Source organism: Theropithecus gelada, chromosome 15 (genome assembly GCF_003255815.1).
Source record: "Theropithecus gelada isolate Dixy chromosome 15, Tgel_1.0, whole genome shotgun sequence".
In the NCBI taxonomy this organism is placed as follows: domain Eukaryota; kingdom Metazoa; phylum Chordata; class Mammalia; order Primates; family Cercopithecidae; genus Theropithecus; species Theropithecus gelada.
The window spans coordinates 40,317,952-40,334,625 of NC_037683.1; the positions used below are offsets into that span (position 1 = coordinate 40,317,952).

Consider the following 16,674-nt stretch of genomic DNA (forward strand, 5'->3'; position numbering starts at 1 on the left):
GCTGGTACCACTCCTTCTGAAACTATTCCAATCAATAGAAAAAGAGGGCATTCTCCCTAATTCATTTCATTTTATGAGGCCAACATCATCCTGACACCAAAGACTGGCAAAGACATAACAAAAAAAGAGAGAATTTTATATCAATATCCCTGATGAACATCGATGCAAAAATCCTCAATAAAATACTGGCAAACCGACTCCAGCAGCACATCAAAAAGCTTATCCACCACGATCAAGTGGGCTTCATCCCTGGGATGCAAGGCTGGTTCAACGTAAGCAAATCAGTAAATGTAATCCAACATATAAACAGAATCAAGATAAAAATCACATGATTATCTCAATAGTTGCAGAAAAGGCCTTTGACAAAATTCAACAGCCCTTCATGCTAAAAACTCTCAATAAATTAGGTATTGATGGAACGTATCTCAAAATAATCAGAGCTATTTATGACAAACCCACAGCCAATACCATACTGAAGGGGCAAAAACTGGAAGCATTCCCTTTGAAAACCAGCACAAAACAGGGATGACCTCTCTTACCACTCCTATTCAACATAGTGTTGGAAGTTCTGGCCAGAGCAATCAGGCATGAGAAAGAAATAAAGGGTATTCAATCAAGAAAAGAGAAATTCAAGTTGTCCCTGTTTGCAGATGACATGACTTTATATTTAGAAAACTCCATCATCTCAGCCCAAAATCTCCTTAAGCTGATAAGCAACTTCAGCAAAGTCTCAGGATACAAAATCAATGTGCAAAAATCACAAGCATTCCTATACACCTATAACAGACAAACAGAGAGCCAAATCATGAACGAAATTCCATTCACAATTGCTACAAAGAGAATAAAATACCCACGAATCCAACTTACAAGGAATGTGAAGGACCTCTTCAAGGAGAACTACAAACTGCTCAATAAAATAAAAGAGGACACAAACAAATGGAAGAACATTCCATGCTCATGGATAGGAAGAATCAATATCGTGAAAATGGTCATACTGTGCAAGGTAATTTATAGATTCAATGCCATCCCCATCAAGCCACCAATAACTTTCTTCACAGAATTGGAAAAAACTACTTTAAAGTTCATACGGAACCAAAAAAGAGCCCACATTGGCAAGACAATCCTAAGCAGAAAGAACAAAGCTGGAGGCATCATGCTACCTGACTTCAAACTATGCTACAAGGCTACAGTAACCAAAACAGCATGGTACTGGTACCAAAACAGAGATGTAGACCAATGGAACAGAACAGAGCTCTCAGAAATAGTACCACACATCTACAGCCATCTGATCTTTGGCAAACCTGACAAAAACAAGAAATGGGGAAAGCATTCTCTACTTAATAAATGGTGCTGGGAAAATTGGCTAGCCATATGTAGAAAGCTGAAACTGGATCCCTTCCTTACACCTTATACAAAAATTAACTCAAGATGGATTAAAGACTTACATGTTAGACCTAAAACCATAAAAACCCTAGAAGACAACCTAGGCAATACCATTCAGGCCACAGGCATGGGCAGGGTCTTCATGACTAAAACATCAAAAGCAATATCAACAAAAGCCAAAATTGAAAAATCGGATTTAATTAAACTAAAGAACTTCTGCACAGCAAAAGAAACTACCATCAGAGTGAACAGGCAACCTACAGAATGGGAGAACATTCTTACAATCTACCCATCTGACAAAGGGCTAATATCCAGAATCTACAAAGAACTTAAACAAATATACTAGAAAAAATCAAACAACCCCAACATAAAGTGGGCAAAGGATATGAACAGACACTTCTCAAAAGAAGACATTTATGCAGCCAACAGACACATGAAAAAATGCTCATTATCACTGTCCATCAGAGAAATGCAAACCAAAACCACAATGAGATACCATCTCACACCAGTTAGAATGGCGATCATTAAGAAATCAGGAAACAACAGGTGCTGGAGAGGATGTGGAAGAATAGGAACACTTTTACACTGTTGGTGGGACTGTAAACTAGTTCGACAATTGTGGAAGACAATTTGGCGATTCCTCAAGGATCTAGAACTAGAAATACCATTTGACCCAGCCATCCCATTACTGGGCATAAACCCAACAGATTATAAATCATGCTGCTATAAAGACACATGCACACATATGTTTATTCCAGCACTATTCACAATAGCAAAGACTTCGAACAACCCAAATGTCCATCAATGATAGACTGGATTAAGAAAATGTGGCCCATATACACCATGAAATACTATGTAGCCATAAAAAAGGATGAGTTCATGTCCTTTGTGAGGACATGGATGAAGCTGTAAACCATCATTCTGAGCAAACTATCGCAAGTACAGAAAACCAGACACCTCATGTTCTCACTCATAGGTTGGAATTGAACAATGAGAACACTTGGACACAGGGTAGGGAACATCACACACCAGGGCCTGTCGTGGGGAGGGAGGAGCGGGTAGGGACAGCATTAGGAGATATACCTAATATAAATGATGATTTAATGGGTGCAGCACGCCAACATGACACATGTATACATACGTAACAAACCTGCATGTTGTGCACATGTACTCTAAAACTTAAAGTATAATAATTTTTTTAAAAAAATACAGAAACAACAGATGCTGGAGAGGATGTGTAGAAATAGGAACACTTTTACACTGTTGGTGGGAGTATAAATTAGTTCAGCCATTGTGGAAGACAGTGTGGCGATTCCTCATGGATCTAGAACTAGAAATACCATTTGATCCAGCCATCCCATTACTGGGTATATACCCAAAGGATTATAAATCATGCTACTATAAAGACACATGCGCAAGTATGTTTATTGCAGCACTATTCACAATACTAAAGACTTGAAACCAACCCATATGACCATCAATGACAGACTGGATAAAGAAAATGTGGCACATATACACCCTGGAATACTATGCAGCCATAAAAAAGGATGAGTTCATGTCCTTTGCAGGGACGTGGATGAAGCTGGAAACCATCATTCTCAGCAAGCTATCACATGGACAGAAAACCAAACACCACACGTTCTCACTCATAGGTGGGAACTAAACAATGAGAACACTTGGACATAGGGCGGGGAACATCACGCACTAGGGCCTATCATGGGGTGAGAGTCTGGGGGAGGGATAGCATTAGGAGAAATACCTAATGTAAATGATGAGTTAATGGGTGCAGCAAACCAACATGGCACTTGTATACCTATGTAACAAACCTGCACATTGTGCACATGTACCCTAGAACTTAAAGTAGAAGAAAAAATAACTTAAAAAACAATAAAATAACAAATGCTGGTGAGGATGTGGAGAAAAGAGAAACCTATAGTTTTGGTGGGAATGTAAATTAGCACAGCCACTAGAGAGAACAGTTTGGAAGTTCCTCAAAAAACTAAAGTAGAGCCACCATATTATCCAACAGTCCCACTGTTAGGTATATACTCCAAAAGAGGAAATCAGTATATCAAAGATGTAGCTACACTTCCATGTTAATTACAGTACTGTTCACAATAGTCTAGATGTGGAAGTAACCTAAGTGTCTATCAGCAGATTAATGGACAAAGAAAATGTGGTACATATGCACAACGGAATACTTTTCAGCCATAAAAAAGAATAAGATCCTGTATTTGCAGCAACATGCATGGAACTGGAGGACATTAAGTTAAGTGAAATAAGCCAGGCACAGAAAGACAAACTTAACACGTTCTCACTCATTTGTGGGAACTAAAATTAAAACAACTGAACTCAGGGAGATAGAGAGTACAGTGATGGTACTCCATAAATATACATACCTACTATGTATCCATAAAATTTTTTTTAATTTTAAGAAATAGATTCAGGAAAGAAGGACCATTCATAATTAAAATAAAGTATTTAAAAGTAGAAAAATGTTTACATATCCAAGTCCAGCCACACTGACAGAGAGCTACTCTCTCTGTTCAAGCCTTCTTGAAAAAACAAGAAAGCAGTAATGGTCTACAGGGTCTTTTCCGGTCTTCGAATTTGTAGTCCTGTAATGCTCTCTTCCTAGCAGCACTTGCTTGACTTGTAATTTACATCTTGTCTATAGAATCCTAGCCTTTCAATGGCCTGCCATGGCTGGCAATGTCACAATTAACATCTATAATGCATTTGAATATCAGACAACCAAGTCTACCATGAAAATCGAGCATCGGCTCCCGTGTTTGTTGCAGCACTGTTCACAGTAGGCAACATTTGAATGCTAAGTGTCCATTAACAGATGAATGGATACATACATGGTACATACAATGGAGAACTATTCAACCACAAAAAATAATAAGATCCTGCCATTTGCAACAAGATGGATGAAACTGGAGGTCATCATGTTAAGTGAAATAAAGACAAACCATATGTTCTCACTTATTTTCAGATACAGAATTATCTTAATTAGGTCATTTGGAGGATGGAGGGGCTGGCTTGTCATACCCCTGCTTGCTGGTCCATATCTGATCTGTTGGAAGGTGGACAGCCAGGCCAGGATGCAGCCCATCCACACAGAGTTATTTGAGCTTGGGAGGAGCAATGATCTTGATCTTCATCGTGCTGGGCGCCAGGGCAGTGATCTCTTTCTGCATCCTGTCAGGGTTGCCAGGGTACATGGTGGTACCACCAGACAGCACTGAGTTGGCATACAGGTCTTTATGGATGTCCACGTCACACTTCATGATGGAGTCGAAGGTAGTTTCGTGAATGCCACAGGATTCCATGCCCAGGAAGGAAGCCTGGAAGAGCACCTCGGGGCAGCGGAAACGCTGGTTGCCGATGGTAATGACCTGGCAGTGGGGCAGCTGGTAGCTCTTCTCCAGGCAGGAGCTGAAGGCCGCCGTGGCCATCTCCCACTCAAAGTCTAGGGTGATGTAGCACAGCTTCTCCTTGGTGTCGCACGCAATCTCCTGCTCTGCCGTGGTGGTGAAGCTGTAGCCCAGCTCGGTGAGGATCGTCATGAGGTACTCAGTCAGGTCCTGGCCAGCCAGGTCCAGATGTAGGATGGCATGGGGGAGGGAGTACCCCTTGTAGATGGGCACCCGGTGGGTTAGAAAGGGTTAGAATTTCTGTTTGTATTTATGTAGGTGGTACATTAAATGTGTACAATTTTATGAATATTTTTCAGCCAGCTCATCAGAATACTGATTTTGTCAGTTAAAATAGCATATATTTCTGACCAAGACCACATCTGCCCCATAAGCACAGCCTGTGCAAGGCCGGCTTTGCAGGTGATGATATCCCCCTGGGTCATTTTCCCCTCCATCATGGGGCACCCCAGGCACCAGGATGTGATGGTGGGTATGGGCCAGACAGACCTCTACGTGGGGCGACGAGGCCCAGAGCAAGAGAGGCATCCTGACCCTGAAGTACCCTACCGAGCACAGCATTGTCACCAAATGGGACCACATGGAGAAGATCTGGCATCACACCTTCTACAACGAGCTGGGTGTGGCTCCTGAGGAGCACCCCGTGCTGCTGACGGAGGCCCCCATGAACCCCAAGGACAACCTCAAAAAGATGACCAGATCATGTTTGAGACCTTCAACACCCCGGCCATATACATGGCCATCCAGGCCTTGTGGTCCCTGTACGCCTCTGGCCATACACTGGCATCATGATGGACTCTGTGGATGGACATTGTTTTAGAAGAAAATTCCGTTCTGAAATGATCAAAGCTAGATAAAGTGCAGAAGAGCGCTGTTGTTCAAGACACTAAGTTTGATAATCAGTTCACCTGGAGGGAAAACATTCTAGTTTTCACATCTTTGCAATATTTTACATCTATGCTCAAGAGAAGCCTGAGTGAAGAAAAAGATAACATTTTAGCAGCAAAACCCTTAAACTCATGGTAGAATAATAATGAGACTACTTGGTTCAGAAGAAAATCAGAAGTAAAGAAAAATTTGCAGTAAGGGTAAACAAACTGAATTCATATTTCACAAGAATATACATATTTTAAGAGGAATAATACATGTTTGTAAGGAGAAAAAATGTTAAAGGAAATACATATGTTTATAAGGGGGTAAAAGTATGTTGACAATGAAGTCAACTTTCTGGGTAACCTAAGCATTTGAGGACAACAGGGAATGCAATTCCTTAAAAGAAATTTTTGTTTCAGAAAGAATTATCTATTAATGGAAGCTTTGTCTGAAAACATGGGGGCCAGGAGAGTAGAGAAGCAGAGAATGATTTTACTCTAGAAGAAAGCTGCAGATCTATGCACTGGTGATCTTTAACAAAGGATCTGTTTAGAAATGTAAATCTGTTTCCACTGCTCACAGCGCTTAATGTTTCCAGGGCTTTCTGGCCATTCTCTTCCACAGAGGCCCTGGCATGACAGCATATACCGAATGGGATGGCCATTAACGAGGAAATGTGGGACCGGGATAATAATCAATCCCAGCTGTCTTGTTATATGATCAAAGATAATTTTTAAAGCCCAAATGTTTTCCTTGATTTGGTGTTATGGCGACTGAGTTCATTTTTCAGTAGCTGAAAATGCATGACCATATATTTACCCCTAAACACTTAAAAGGGAAACAGAAAGCCATATTTTTCCAGAGAAGCAGACTTGGCTTGGCTAGACTATAGATCACATTAAGTGGGGGCCATCAGGCAAATGGGCCTAGATTTGGGACAACAAATTCTGTCCATGGATTCGCTCCATTAAACTTGGGTATAAACTACACCAAAATAATGGGATTTGGTTCCATGTGAGAATAAAATTATGGAGCTACAAAAAAAATTGCTTCTTCCCATTACAATCAACTACTAAAGGATTCTGCAAGTGAAATGCACTAAAATGAATTAGTTGTATAACTGTTACTCTTTCATTAAAATGATTTAATAGTTCTACAAATGTCATGGCATTAGCATTTTATGCAAAGCTATAAAACAGTAACAAGTAAAAAAAATTCAACTGCCTTTAAAAGTCAGCACTTTTGGACTATGTTTATGAGACTACACGGTCACTTTGTGATATGAAATGGCAGCATCGCTAAGATAAATACTGCTTGCTGGCGAGTTTTATTTTGGGCAGGAGGCCATTAAAAGAATGAGGCAACAGAATTCATCTTTCATTTGGATGGGCTTCAACCCCCCATTTACATTGACTAACCCATCCGAAGATGTCTCTAAGGAGAAGAGAAGTTTTTTGGAGTATTTCCTTAAGAAATTATCTAATGACATATTTTTTACAATGTTTGAGGAGAAGGTTAAACATTTTTACATTGTTTACAATGTTTAACCTTCTCCTGTCAGGGCAATCAAAAACTTATTTACAGGCAGGTAACAGACAGGTAATATGTCCTGGCAAAGCCCTAAAAGATCCATGTACAACATGCAGATTATGGTTAATAATAATGTACGGTATTTAGGATTTTTGCTAAATGTGTAAATTACAGAGGCTCTTGCCACAGAGGGGAAAAATGGGTAACTATGTGAGGGATGATGGCTATGTTAATTCATTTCATTATATAATCATCTTACTACTATATATATATACACTATATATAAATATATACAATATAATTTATAAATAAACAAAATAAAATTTATTTAAATAAATTCCTAACAAATGATTTTTCTAGAAAGACAAAGGACACATTCATAGGTGCTATCTCTGTTGACAACTCATCCCCAGTCCATCGGATCTCCAAATAAATATTGGATGTTTTCCATCCTCAATAGTGTGTGATAAGTAGGTGATGCTTATATTTTTTGTTTGTTGTTGCTTCCAAAACTGTTTCCTTAAACAAAATATTGATAAGAAGTAATAACACACTTAGGCAGGACAGTAACCCCCAAGGTTCCACAAAGTTTAAATTATGCATTGGACATTAGCCAATTGCTAGGGTTTAATGGTAACAATTGCCTAGTGATACAGTTGGTATTCATATTAAAAGTAAAGATTTAGATTGCCATAATTCTGATTGTAAATGGATAAGATGTAAATGGCTAATACGCTGTCAGCTGTCCTTCAGGAGCTGATGCTACATAAGAAACTGGTTAGCCAAAAAAAAAAAAAAAAAAGGTCAGGGGGGTACAAAATAAGTCTTCTCTTTTCTCTTACCAGCCTTATTCACACATGACCTAGGCTGCTTTTTGACTCATGTTTAGTAGCATGCCATGCAGAGGAAATAGGATGAGGTAGTGGAAAACACTGAATTTGGAATATTAAGATCTGGGTTAAAATTTTGGCTTGACCTGAGGAAATTATATAGCTCATCTGAAACTAGTAGGCTGGACTAGAAGGTGTGAGTATCCTTTTATCACAGAATAATGCAAGGCCACTAGTGGCTGGCTCAGCAATTGTCAGCAGCCATCAGATGGTATGGAAAAGCTTCTGTGTGACCCCCTCAACATATATCCAATTGAACTGATGTGAAAGTCTTGTCACAGTGAATTAGAAATGAGCCATGTATGATCTAACTTCAATAATAAGCTAATTTCATTTATGTCTTAAATATTGAAATGTTAGTCTTATCACTTTTCAAATTCTATATTCTAATCACAATCATTAGCTCCCACCAATACCTCTATTTCTTTATTATTAAAATCTCCCCAACTTCAAAGGCAAGCAAACTGAGGCAGGAAATGAAAATGTACTGAGCCAGTGACAGAATGAGAAGAAGCATTCGTGAGGTTGGTCCTAACCATGGGGCCTTTGGCTATTACCAGACACTTTCATGGGAAGTCCCATCATATGAATCTTTCCCATAGTTGTGTGAAACATTTAATTTTGCTGCCTATATCAGAAAAAAGCAAGTATTGACTAAGCTTATAGTCAATATCTAAACATCTATTGCAAACTTGGGGATTTAGAAGGTTGTATGTAGATAGCATAATCTCTGCCCTCAAGAGGTTTACAGTTAGATTAGGAAGGTAAATACATAAATGAAAACTCAGCAAAGTATATGCAATGATTCTCAAACTATAGTTTGTAAAAGTTACCCAGGAAGCTTGTTAAACATGCAGATTCCCAGGCTCTATACCTAGACCCATAGATTCTAAGACAGTAGATCTGGGTGGGTTCAGTAATCTGCACTTTTTTTTTTTTTTTTTTTTTTTTTGAAATGGAATCTTGCACTGTCTCCCGGGCTGGAGTGCAATGGCACTATCTTGGCTTACTGCAACCTCTATCTCCCAAGTTCAAGCAATTCTTCTTCCTCAGCCTCCCGAGTACCTGGGATTACAGGCACCAGCCACCATGCCTGGCTAATTTTTTGTATTTTTAGTAAAGATGGGGTTTCACTATGTTGGCCAGGCTGGTCTCCAACTCCTGACCTCATGACCTAACCGTCTCAGCCTCCCAAAGTACTGGGATTACAGACGTGAGCCACTGCGCCTGGCCAATAATCTGCATTTTTAACAGTATCCATGTTGGTGATTCTAATGCACATGGTCAGAAGACCACACATTCAGAAATGCCAATGGATAACAGCTCAGGCTTTAGGATCTAATGGTCTGAGTTTACCCAGCTCCACCATTTGCCAACTGTGGGACCTTTCTTAAGCTGCTAAAGTCCTCTGGGTTTCAATGTTCTTATCTATAAAATAAAGATAATAATAGTACATGCATGTCTGGTGGTTATAACATTGGTACTCAGTAAGCACTTAGTGAAAACTGCTGTTTGTTGTTATTAATGTTATTGAAACACTAGAAACTGACCAAGTGCTAATTGCCCTGACATTGCTCCTAGAATTTAATGAATAAAAAGAGAGTTCTGGATGAGGGCATGGAAAGCTTTAAGGAGGAAGAAGAGTTAAGCTAAGCTTTAAAAAACAATGAAAAGTGTATATTATCAAAGAAAAGAAGAAACTCTGGGTGAAGGGGACATAACAAGCAAATTATCAAAGAATGAGCTCAATGCAGGAAGTGCCACAAAAGCAGAGGGTTGAGTTGGGGAAAAGTGGGAGGTAAGTGGCCAGAAGACCCAAGACTCAACAAACCTGACTCTCCGTTCCATTGTTTGAAACACCTGTTTTAAGAAGCAGCTACACTAGCTATAAAGCCCTACATTAAGAAACTGGATACAAAAAGAGTAAACTTATAGTGCTCTTCTTATGGCAAGAGTAATTCTTTCTTTACAAAATAATTTTTTAACCAGAACTTTAATTCGGAGACTGGGTTAGCACACTTAAAACACATTTCGATTTATTAAAGATAAATAATTCAACTCTTCAATAAAAAAGACTATGAGCTTTTTGGAAAGCAAGGGATCTTCTTACTCGTTACAGGAACCCCAGACTCTAGCACAGTGCTAGGAACATGATAATAGCTTTATAAACAAATGGTTGCCCAGTTAAACAGTCATATATGTTGTTATGACAAAGAATGAGATATCTGTGAAAAAAGGTTTCTTTTTGAGTACTGCCATATCCAGTTATTATTCATATTCCTAGGTAAAACTATTGCTTTGAAAATCAAGCCAGATTTCATTTATACTGTATTAGTGGTAATAAATTTAATTAAATATTATACATGTCAATAATCAAACTGGATAATTCAATTGAAAACACACTGAACTCTAATTTGACTTATAGTTATCTGAGTAACTTCATTAAATTCATAATGTGATGGTTGATGAGAATAGCACAATGCACTGAGGCACTGAAAACCTATCTTGTTCCTCTTCTCTCCTCTCCTCTATTGATAGGGATCCTTATAGGTTAACTGACAGTTGCAACTTGATTTTCCAGGAAATAAATACATCTCTGAACCTTCAGAATAGCCGTATCCCAAACTGGTTTCCATTGCCATGAATTTCTTTTCTGACTTAGCATATTTCAGTTTCTCTTTCTCAACCTTGGGAAGTAGTATTAAAGGAACATATGGGATAGTTCACTCTTTTCCTTTGACTTGCCAAATGTTATCTTCAAAATTAAGTCATGACCATAAGGCAGTCAAAACATATGGGTCAGAAGTTCAAGAGGCTATCCACGACCCGCAGACAAAGCAGCTGTGTTGATCACCTAGAAAGTACAAACTAAATGTGGATCATGGGATTATATTGCTGAGAAATCAGAAAACTAGGCAAGGAGAAATGTCCATATTGGTCACTAAAATAATCATTACAGTAGAAAAGATTTGCCTTAAAACCACCAGAAAATAGAGATTTATCTAAAGTGAACATTTTATATCACTATGCCACAAAGTAATAACTACAATGAAAATATTGCACTAATACAATTTGTGATCTTTGATGAACTAGAAATTGTGTCTTTGCTCCCACTGCCATTCGCCTCCTATTTTTGTGAACTGGGAATAAAATGACCAACTTAAGCTTCACTTTACAAATATGATTCCAGTTAATGTCCCAAGGGGAGCTATCAGCATGTCTCTTCCAATTGCCTCCTAGGGAACAAGAGACAAATAGTTGGCCTATTAAAAACAATGGATGCATTCACTTCTGTACCAGCCTGACAGGGACCCTGCGCTTCCGTTTACAACTGCCAGGTTCATTCAGCTCTTTGATTACCTTCTATCAGTGCGTTCACAACCAATTCAAGCCAATAGTGGGAGATAATTAAATCCACAGAAACAGAAGCAGTTTTTATGGTCACACCTGCTTAATGCCCCTCGGTCTATTTTCACTCACATATAATTAATAGTGTTCTCTGTCAGCAACTCAGACTTCCAGCAACACAGAGGATGGTAGTGAGAGCTCTGGGTATTGCCCTGGAATGAGCAGCTAGGTCTGAGTTTGTATTCCAGCTGACACACTTATTGCTCCAGCTGATACACTTAGTTGTGCAACCTTCAGCATATTTAATCTGTCTGAGCCTCAGTTTTCCTGTCTATAACAAAGGTAATAATACACATATCATGAGAACGTTGATATAAAGAACCAAATACATGTCACATACTCAACTAACATCAGTCCATTTACAAACACTGCTCAAAAATATGTTAGAATAACTATCACTTTGATGATATGGGACTTAAAAGAATGGAAATGAAAGCCAGGCAATAATGGGTTCAGAATTGTTGTTTTCATCTTACACAAACCAATGTGTCCCATAAGTTCAAATGGTAATCAGTTGCAACAAACTGGTTTCTAGTAGGTATAAATATGCCCTTATAAAGAAATACTATATGATTCCACTTATATGAGGTATCTAAAATTGTCAAACTCATAAAAGCAGAAAGTAGAATAGTGGCTGCCAGGGGCTGGAAGGGGGGAAAAAGGGGGAAGTTGTTGTTCAATGGGTATAGAGCTTCAGTCATGCAAGATGAATGTGTCCTAGAGTTATGCAGATGTACAGCACGATGCCCATAGTTAACAATACTGTATTGTGTGCCTAATTTTGTTAAGAGGGTAGATCTCAGGTTAAGTATTCTTACCATGAAAAAAAAAAAGTGGCATGGATATGTTTATTATCTTGATGGTGGTAATAGTTTCACAGGTGTATGCATATGTACAAACTTATTAAATTGTATACATCAAATATGTGCAGCTTTCTGGATATCAGGTACACTTCAATAAAGCTGTGTTTTAAAAAGAAGAAAGAAGAAATAAATAGAAACACTTAGAAAGCCTCTACACAGCAGCTGCTCTCTATCCTAATAAAAAAGTACATCACGGTAACCAGGAAGCTTTGCAATCAGCACTTGCTGCTTTATCTCACTATAAGGAGCCTATTTCCTTTCCTTTACTCACCTTACCCAATTTTCCTTCAAGACTCAACTTGGACGTCTCCTTCTCCAGGAAACCCCCACTCAAGTGCCCTCTGTCATGTGCTCTCATAGTGCTCTGTTCACACCTTTACGTTTTCTTTCTTTCAGTTTAACTTCCTCTCTAGAACCATGTCTTCTCCTTGTATCCCCAGCACCTACCAAGTGCAGTGTCTGGCACACAGCGGTACCCAATAACAACTGCCAATTGACAGACTAGACACTGGCCTCAGAGTCAGGGAGATGGAATCAAATTCTGACTCTACCACTTACCTGTTTGCCTTTTCTAATACTGTGACTCCATATGCCCACATTAGCCATGCTCTCTCATGTCATAGAATAAACATAAAGATGAAACAATCCCAGAAAAGGAGTTACATCTGCCTTTGTAATAACAGTCTCTGCCAGCTGCTTTTCAACATAGGTAGGGGCAGAGTAGTACCTTGAACTAGATGATTTTTTCTTCAAAGAATCACTTGAGTGTTCTCTCTTGTGAAGAATGGGCATGGACTTTTGCTCTGGCAGAAGATTACAATAGGAATATTTGTGCCTTGCCAAGTCAGACCCCACACGATATCCACTGGCAAGCAGAGCCCGTGTCTGCTAAATAAAGTGGACTGATCTGTATATCGTATATTGCAGGAGAGAAGGACCTGATCCCCCAAACCCTGTTCTCTCATGGGAGAACCATGAGGGTAGACCAGGGTGGCCCAGAAAAAGCCCCAGAGTAAAGAAAGGCAAGGCCTCTGGAATACAATTAACTGTGGAAAGGTATAATCTAGGCTAGTGACCAGGGCTCAACAGGCCTGAGACTTGGGAGTCAGGAGGCCTAGTAACAGCACAATGCATACTGCTACTAGAAGCCTCTTGGGACTCAGCCATCCTAACACAGTGTTGTTAGGAGATGTTTAAGTATGGACTACGGGAATAATGATCTCGAGTCCAACTTTGAGATTCCACAGTGGTCTGCACACGAACTTGAACATTCAACATATTGCAAAGGGAAACACCAGCATCTATAGGACCCGGTTTCAACAGCAGTGCCATGAGCTAATATGAAGCAGTGATCAGGTTTCCCACTTCCCTCTAATTATGGTGTTATTAATAGAAGGAGAAATAATCCTTAAATAATTCACTAAATTTGGACAGAGTAAAGCTTTGGAGTTCTTGGAAATTTTGAAGTAGGGGCAGAGGTCTTAAGGCAAACACTAGATATCTTCCTACCAGGATACCTGGGGTCTTAAACAGTGAATTTGACAATATTAAGGTGACAGGATCATATTTGTACCCCCAAATGAATGAAGTAAGTGTTATCAGTTACACTGATGCAACAGTGGGATCCACACAGCCCCACATAGGATCCATACAGAAAGAGCAAGGACTAGCCTGTTGGAAAAGCCAGCGCTGGTAAGAAACAGACATCAGGCTCTCAGCAGCATGGAACTGCCACCTCTGACCTCAGACATTTAGTTTATGACCTTCTTTTTTAGATTTCCACGTAAAGAAATCTTGTCATGTCCCATTCCCAGTGCCAATTTAAAAGGTAAAAGCAAAATTTTATGTAAGAATAATGTGTGGCATCTTCAACCAAGAAACATCGAGGTATTTCAAACCATTATGCAAAGCAAACTAGATAGGGGAAGAGCAGGCTGTTCCCATGACTTCTCTCACGCGTTGGACAAATGTACCTAAGAAATCAGCTCACGCTGCCATGCTGACCAAGTATAGGAGCACTGCCATCACTACCCCATTTTAAGAACAACCCTGCCACACCAGGAAAAGTGGCATTGCCCTTGTTGAAGTCTGATTACCTCAACAAATATGGAAATAAATTCTGGTTCTACTTCCCAGCCTTTACCCGCTAGCATGCGAGATCTCTAGACTAATTGGTAAGTTAAAGGCTCCTGACAACCTAACCTTTTCCTTTTCTCTTTCTTCTTTCTATGTGCCTGAAATAAACAAAATAAACAAAATCCACATTCCCTCCATCAGACCCATTTCAACTACCAATAGAGAAATTGACGTCACTCTGTAAGATGATCAAACAGGGAAAAAAATTCATGTAAAGCAATAAAGCAAATCAAATAAGGGGAAACCTGAAGAACCGGGACAAATGCACCCCTCTGAAACAAGTTGGGGCTGTGTATGGTGGCTCACACCTGTAATCCCAGCACTTTGGGAGTCCAAGTTAGGAGGATTGCTTGAACCCTGGAGTTATCAGCCTGGGAAGCATAGTGAGACCCCATCTCTCCAAAAAAATAAAAATTAGCTGGGTGTGGTGGTTCACACCTGTGGTCCCAGCTACTTAGGAGGCTGAGGTGGAAGGATTGCTTCAGACTGAGAGGTCAAGGCTGCAGTGAGCCGTCATCACACTACTGCACTCCAGCCTGGGTGCCAGAGTGTCTCAAAAAAAAACAAAAGAACAAAAAAAAACTGGTGATCAGTAAAATGTAGTCTCCAAAGTTAACATATACATTAAAATTTAATACAAATTTCAAATTATCATTACATTACTTAACATAAAAATAATAATTTTCTAATCTTAATTTAAAATGCCAACGTACCACAAAAAGTGGCAAGTGGGGAAAGCAGTGAAAAAGTCAAGTTATACCAAATTTCTCATTTTCCAGACAGGAGTGGGCTGAAGTCAGCTCCTACTGACTCGGAAGAGCCGATGTTGCTCTTCTCTTGCCAATTCCAAGTTCAGAGTCATTGTGTTGATAGCTTGAAATCTGCCTCAGAGGAAGCATTTACACCATAGAGATCAGCCAATGCTATAGATAAGGCTTTTGTTTATTTTCCAGAGAGCCACTACTCTCCTCCAGCATATAGTCTGTGTGTGTGTTGGGGGGGGGGGGGGGTGGTGGTGGTGGTGATAAAATATACCTAACATAAAATTTGCCATTTCAAGTATGCAATCCAATGGTATTAAGTACATTCACAATTTTGTGCAACTGTCAACATTATTCATTTCCAGAACTTTTTCATCATCCCAAACAGAAACTCTGTACTCCCTGTAACTCCTTCTTCCCCTCCACTCAATGCCTGGTAACCACCGTTCTTTCTGTCTCTGTGAATTTGCCTATTATCGTATCTCCCATAAGTGGAATCATACATTATCTGTCCTTTTGCATCTGACTTACTTCTCTTGGCATCATGTTTTCAAGGTTCATCTGCGTTGTAGCATGTATCAGAATTGTCTTCATTTTTAAGAATGAATAGTATTCCATTGTTTATATGGGCTGCATTTTGTGTAGCCATTCATTCACTGATGGAAGTAGATACTTTTTAATGTTTGTTAATAAATAGAAAAATATGTTTAAATAATTTTTACTACCTACATGAGTGAGCAAAGATCAGAACAAACTCTGAACTTCCTGCTAATAAGACCGCTGTATTCTCAGTTACTTAGAAAATAAAAGAAAATATTGTAACCCACTATCAATGAAATGGGTCATACTCTTACCAGTGACATGGTCAAGGACTCCCAGCATGTTGTGCTGGAAGCCCTCCTCAAGAGTCTTGGCACAGGAGTTAATAAATGAAGAAACACAAACACATTGAGCACCTGTTCAATTCCATGAACTGTGCTTGGTACAGTCACATATATCATCTCATTAGTTCTTATGAAATAGATATTCTCCATATTAAAACCCTATATGCACTCTTTAAGCCACTGTGTACATCAATATTTAAACTCTTTAATGATACCAACGAACTGGCTATTCCCTGTTAACTTATCTAGTCTACATTGCAGTTCTTTCTACAACGAGAACATAAAAAAAGAAATCATGCTGTCAGAGGTATGTTGATGAGAATAGAAGAAGAGATTTTCAAGCCATTTCTGCAAGCACAGTGATACGATTTGGCTGTGTATCTCCACCCAAATTTCATCTCAAACTGTCATCCCCACATGTTGAGGGTGGGAGGTGATTAGATCATGGAAGCCATTTCCCCCATGCTGTTCTCAAGATAGTGAATGAGTTCTGATAAGAGCTGATA

General features: G+C 39.3%; 1 protein-coding gene and 1 pseudogene across 1 annotated transcript; one reads left to right on the forward strand and one right to left on the reverse strand.

Moving 5' to 3' along the window:
• Positions 1–4,511: 4,511 nt before the first annotated feature.
• LOC112608667 (actin, cytoplasmic 1-like) lies at positions 4,512–4,955 on the reverse strand. Its single transcript, XM_025360685.1, has one exon. The coding sequence runs from the start codon at positions 4,953–4,955 to the stop codon at positions 4,512–4,514; it is 444 nt and encodes a 147-aa protein (XP_025216470.1).
• Positions 4,954–5,680, forward strand: LOC112607700 (annotated as a pseudogene).
• Positions 5,681–16,674: the final 10,994 nt, after the last annotated feature.

What these genes read in the sequence shown, in the direction of transcription:
- LOC112608667 (XM_025360685.1), bottom strand. Translation starts at nt 4,955, where the DNA reads ATGACGATCCTCACCGAGCTGGGCTACAGCTTCACCACCACGGCAGAG.